The sequence below is a fragment of the Corvus moneduloides genome, chromosome 14 (genome assembly GCF_009650955.1).
Source record: "Corvus moneduloides isolate bCorMon1 chromosome 14, bCorMon1.pri, whole genome shotgun sequence".
NCBI classification, from domain to species: domain Eukaryota; kingdom Metazoa; phylum Chordata; class Aves; order Passeriformes; family Corvidae; genus Corvus; species Corvus moneduloides.
This window is the reverse complement of record NC_045489.1, coordinates 12045159-12051158: the sequence shown is the minus strand read 5'-3', so window position 1 is coordinate 12051158 and position 6000 is coordinate 12045159. Positions and strand designations below refer to the sequence as shown.

Here is a 6000-nt window from a genome sequence, read left to right as displayed (position 1 = left end):
AAAGGGGGCTCATGAAGGAGGGAGAGCAACTTTTTACACGGGCAGATAAGACAAGAGGGAACTGTTTTAAACTAAGAGGAGATACTTGGATTAGATATTAGTAAGAAATTCTTTAATGTAAGGGTGGTGAGGCACTGGCACAGGTTTCCTAGAGATGTGACTGCCCCATCCCTGAAAATGTTCAAGGCCAGGTTGATCGGAGCTTGGAGCAACCTGGGATAATGTAAAGTGTCCCTGCCCACGGCAGGGGGTTGGAACAAGATAATCTTTAAGGTCCCTTCGACTCCGAACTGGTCTGTGGCGTTACGCAGCGGCCCTGGCCGCGCTCTCTCGTGAGCTGCGGTGTCAGGCGGGAGGACGGGAGGCAGCAGAGGCGCGGAACCCGCGGCCCGCAGCGCCCGCCAGAACGGGGGGTCCGGCCCGGCGCCGCTCCCCGAGCCCGCCTCAGGCGGCGCGGGAGGCGCGCGCCCGGCCCCGTCCCGCGGAGGTATCGCGAGAGCCGCGCGGCGCGGGCCGGGCGGAGCCGCGCGGCGCGAGGGGCGGTGGGGCCGCCCCCGCCCCCCCGTGGCTCCGGCACCCGCCGAGCTCAACATGGACCCGGGCCCCGGCGAGGAGCCCCGCGCCTCCACATCCTCCGCCACGGCCGTCGCGCAGGAGCCCGGCGCCGAGGAGGTACCGCTCCGCTCCGGGGGGCCCCTGCGGGTGGTGGACCCTGGCCCGGTCGTCCCCTTCTGCAGCCGCTGCTCGGCCCGCGCAGCCCCGGCCGTGAGGCCGCCCGGGCTCCTCCGCCGCGGCCCGCGAGGGCCCTGCGGGTCGGCCCCGCCCGGACACACCCCCGCCCCCGTGCCTGCCCTTCGGCGTCGCCCTGTCAGCAGCCGCTGTCAGCGCGGTCCTGCGATGCCCGCGGCTCGGCTCTGCAGCCTGGGCACGGGGCTGGGGCCGCTGAGTCCGTGCGGACCCCCCGCCAGCCCCGCAGCCTGGGCGCTCCTGCAGGGCCCGTCTTCCGGCGCCCCCCGCCCTGCTGTTTCCTTCCCCGTGCCCCCGGGAAAAGCTGTCTCGGAGCCGGGAGCTCCGCGGGCTCGGGGTGGGAGTGTCGCGGGGGCGGCCCGGAGTGTTCCCGGCTGACCCGGTCTGCCCCGGCTGCCCGGGCCTCCCCCTGTCCCCGCCTGGCTCGGATTGTGCCCTGATGCAGAATACACCCCTCGGAAGAACACGTATGGCTGCCAGCGGCCTCTCCTTAGTTTTTTGGGAGAAAGACACAAGGCATGTAGAAAGTGACGTATTCAGGTATCCTTGGAAACAGAACAAGATTTAACCTGAAGAATGAATCTTAGAAAAAACTTAGTAGGAATGAGGACCGTGCATCATATATTTATGATACTGGAGAAGATTACTGAACTACTGATAACAGTGCATTCAGGTTTTTATGCCAGTTACTGAAAGTCCATTTTGCCTGTAATGAATGCTTGAAGCTTTATTTTATTATGTATACAAACAACTGTGGTACACAGTGCAGTGTGATCCTGAACTTTCCTTGGTTACTCGAGGGAAAATGTTCAAGGACTATTTCTCTATTGTATACAACTTACTCTGCAAAATTTTATGCACGTCAACTGTACAGTTACAGCATCTGCATTACAATGGCAGTCATGCAACCTGTTGTGCTCTGCTCCCCTCTCAATGTTTTACTTTATAAATAGTTTTTGTTGTACTACCAAAACAGTCTGACTGGCTATTGGGAATGTATTTCCAGTTTGTATATGTGAGTTAAACACAGAAGGAGTCCTTCTAATTATTCTTAGTGCATCTGTTCAGAGTTTTCAGTAGCACAAGTTACAAGAGTAAAGTCAGCTAAAGCAGCCGCAGTTCTTGTTCCCAGCTGTTTATTGAGGTGTTCGTGGGGGCTCCTCACTTTGGGACTATTACACTTACTGCATGGAAATCTCTCAGGCTGATCTTAGGAACTGTATTTAGCATAGTTATTAGAGATTTTGAGGGGGAGTATTTTGTATCCTTGGAATACTCAGGATCTTTTGTAAATGCTGCGTGGTTGTGTTAGTTGTAAATTTAAAAGTTGTTTAAATGACACCGGTTTTCAGGGGATTATTTAATCCTGAATGGAAATTGTTTCTAGAATAGAGATAAATTGTTACTGGAGTTAAAAATGAAAGTACTTTCACCGTGGTGAATTGCACTGAGGCTTCTGCTGTCCTGGTTCCTGACAAGTCAGTCCTCTAAGTGATGAAGATACATTGTGTAAAGTTTCTAGGGCAAAGCTCTCAGACTTCATGGAATATTTTAGTTTCTGTGTTGTATAAGGTACATGGTCCGGTTGTTAGGGGGAAATACTCATATCAAAATCTGGTAATTGTCAAGGTGTAGATTTTTGTAATTCAGAGCATTATGTAGAAGCAAGTTTGGGTATGATGCCTGTCCCTGTCTGGCACCACCAGCACAGAGTAGTACTTTAGTGAACCTGCAGCATATTCTCCCCCTTGTGATTTGTGAGGAAGAGAAGGGGCACAGGGATGCATGTATCTTGTTTGTCTCTTTCACTGGCTTTTGATAATCTCCTGTTTTTTGTTTCTGATACTTCGCGGACCATCAATATTCAACAGAAACACTGCAATAAGAGTTGGGGGGGGGGTGGGGAACGTGTGTTTTCTCTTGAAAGGTAAAGTGTACCATGTGATTTTATTGTGCTGTGGCTGCAGTAATATGTCAGCTCATTGACTAATTCAGTGTGTTATTCAGAAATACTTCTTTCAGAATAAATTTGATTTGTATGCCACCGTAAGTTTTATCCTTCTGGGATAATCTGAGTAACAACAGAACTGGCATTGCAGCCATCTGCCTTGGGGCTTAGAAAAATAATACTGCATTGCAATTTGCTTGGAGATCATACAGTTATAGGGGATTCTCACAACAGTGAGTTCTTCTGCTTGAAGAAACTTCATACTTACCTGAGGTAGACAGCTTTTTTCCCAGTAACACATATCTATCTAATTTATTTATAGGGCAAGCGAGGGAGATGCCTGAAAGGGCCTATTGTCAATTTGCTTTCATTTAAGGAATAGTTTGACACTTTAATTGAAGGACTGGACTTGATATTGGCAATGTCAGTCTCTCTTTTTGGAGTGTATGTTGCATAGTAATATAATGGAGGTGTGAATATACACGTATGTATGACCTGCTCTTTGGCATGTTGGGGTAACTTTGCTTTCGGAGATGAGCTGATTACCTGTATGATTGAAGAACATTTAAGTGAATAGAATATTTCTAATGCTACCTGTTTGCACCATTTGGCCTTGCAAAGGGAACTGGTGCATTTATAAAATCATTAAGCTGTCAAACAGCTTCATTATACACTTAGTACTGTTCACCTCTGCAGAGAATTATGGCTTTGGGCCAAACTTGAAACAGTAATCTCTGACTTCAGAAAATATTCCTCCCATTTGTGTGATTGTGCTTAAAAAAGAAGTTAGCATGTATATTTGTCAGTAACAGTTCTGAAATTTAATTGTAATGTTGCTTGACAGATTTTTAAATATTTGGTACATTTTGGCCTGGTTTTGCTACTTGACCCTGAATAGTTTACATTATTATTTTAATTTAATGTATTTAATAATAATTTATAATTTAATCTGATACTCAAAGCACTTAAAGCAGTTTAATACTCTGCACTGTTAGATTTTATGCAGACATGCACTCTGGCAGCTCCTTTCAGTTTATTCAGAGCTTTTCAAAAACATTTTTATAATTTAATGCATCTCAAATAGATTTATTTTTTATTGTCACATTTCAAAGACCAATTAGGAAAATTTTCTTAAATTAGGGGGGAAAAATCTACCATTTCGTCATTTTTCCAGTATTGTAGTTGTGGAAAACGTGCTTTGAGCTTCACTGTTGAAGACAGATATGAATCTCATAAACTACAAAAGTCAGCCATTTTAGTTACAATTCCATAGATTTCTTCCATATAGAGTAAATAAGGTAGTTCTTCAGCAGTCTGAGAGTATACCATGGAGTTGTTGCTGCATGGATTGAATTGGTTGGTTGTGTCTCTCCCAGGTTCATGGCTCAGTGTAGTTAAGCTGTGTTTCCAATTCAACTTGTGACTATTCATCTAGCAGTGAAAACAGACAAAATCCAAACAAAATGCAAGTGCTGGAAACTTACAGTTAGGAATCTGACATTTAGAGATCACATTTAATTTTTTAAAATATATTTTCAAGATATTAAACTTAATTACGCATTTACAGTAATATCTCTGTGAAAGATTATTGTGCTCTTTTAGTAATTTCTTTCAATTTGGATCCTGCTTGTAGAGATTAACATGAGGATCTTTTAGTTCCATCACGGGCATGAGGTTTTGCTTTGGGTGAAATGATACGATTAATGCAGTCACTTCATTTTGAAATAATTATTTTTTTAAAATAGCATTCTTTTCTCGCAGTTTGTAGGTTTGTTTGTTTGATACATTTTGCTAAAAAAGTAAATAAAGAAACTGGTATTTATAAAATGTTTAACTTTTGAATTCCAGAAAAATGATCCCCCATTTCAACTCAAACTTCCTCCAAAGGCAGCTAGACCTGAAAAAGAAGTTGACCCAGAATATGAAGAGAAGATGGTAAGTGTTTTCATGACAAAACACACTGCAGCTTTTTATGGCAGTTGGTTGTTGGAACAGGATCAGCACAGTTACAAGGAGTTATTGCAGCCTGGATGTGTCAGAAAAGAAAAACAAATGAAGATTCATTTAAATGTCTAGGCCCGTGTTGTGTTTCTCACAGTGACTAACAGGTGTTTAGTGAAGACAATGAGAGCAGAGGAGGAAGGTAGTGGTAGTTCTGTTAAATACTGTCCTATTCTTCCCAAGTATTTTTGTCTGCACAATTTTTGGAGTTGTAGCCTGTGGTTTTTATACTCAGTAGTTGTCAGTGGATTTTTGGTTTTGTGGGTTCTTTTTTAGTTATCCACACTCATCTGTGGTAAGGACTATTCAATGAGATTTTATATTTAGAACTCTCCCCATTTTGTTTTGAATCTGTCTCTGCCAGTTTTATTTGATGACCCCTTGGGTGATGCCAGAGGCATCCTTAAGCTGCTTCTTACTTAACTGAAATACTGAAGCTGCCGGTTTCTCTCATATAAAAACATAAGGTTTTAAATATTTAAATGCCCCATAATATTTGTGCCATAACAATGCAAAACAGGATCTGTCCACAGGACCAGTGAAGGGAGCTTGTGATGCTGGAGAGGAGATGTAGCAGGGTAACTTCTGTGTTACAAAGGCAAAAACCAGTATGACATTGTAAGACTCCTTGAATGACGTTTTTATTAAGTTCTTGGTTTAAGCTGGTACCTCTCTCTTATATTTTTTCTTAAAAGCTTTACTGTAAAATGGATGCCTAATAATTACAGTAGAGTCTGAAAGAATTGGGTATTACAGAAGTCAGGGAAGAATATAACTGTTAGACATAGAAAGATTGATACTTCCTTGTATGAATACCCAGTTCCTAGCCAAAGAGAAGACCCGCAGTGAATTTGTTCTTCAAAAATGAGTTTAATAAACAGATAAACTTGTTTCACAGTAATACACGGTGAATTTACAGCTTTCCTAAATTACAATTTCAGTTCAGTTTTTCTAAGAGGCAAAGGGATTCGGTATAAAAAAAAAAATCTACCTTTTATCAGTTGTATAGTTGTGAGCTAGACCTTTACTGTTTTATCAAAACATATTGCTTATACTAAGCCAATAATATTGCAGGCAGAAAAGTTTACTGTGTCATTCAATATAGGTCCTTACCAACTATGATTATTTTGCCAAAACCATCATGTGTTATTTGTTAACTGTAAATCCTCTGAATGGATTTGTTTTTATTCTACTTCTCCCTTCTAGAATGCCTTTTTCTTAAAGGTTTTACTTGATGTTTACGTTTTATTCGGTTGTCAAGTTATTTAAAGAAATGGTCCAATAATGAATGCAAGTGGGGGGGA

At 43.2% G+C, this 6000-nt stretch overlaps 1 protein-coding gene across 1 annotated transcript in view; it reads left to right on the top strand.

Annotated features, from left to right (window-relative positions):
• The first annotated feature begins 527 nt into the window (after positions 1 to 527).
• The window catches only part of SMARCA1 (SWI/SNF related, matrix associated, actin dependent regulator of chromatin, subfamily a, member 1), a 34931-nt gene continuing 29458 nt past the window's right edge, over positions 528 to 6000 (top strand). Inside the window, exons 1-2 of the mRNA XM_032123779.1 lie at positions 528 to 672; positions 4544 to 4630. Coding sequence (XP_031979670.1) covers positions 592 to 672; positions 4544 to 4630 — 168 coding nt within the window. The 5' untranslated portion in view covers positions 528 to 591. The remainder of the gene's footprint in view (positions 673 to 4543; positions 4631 to 6000) is intronic.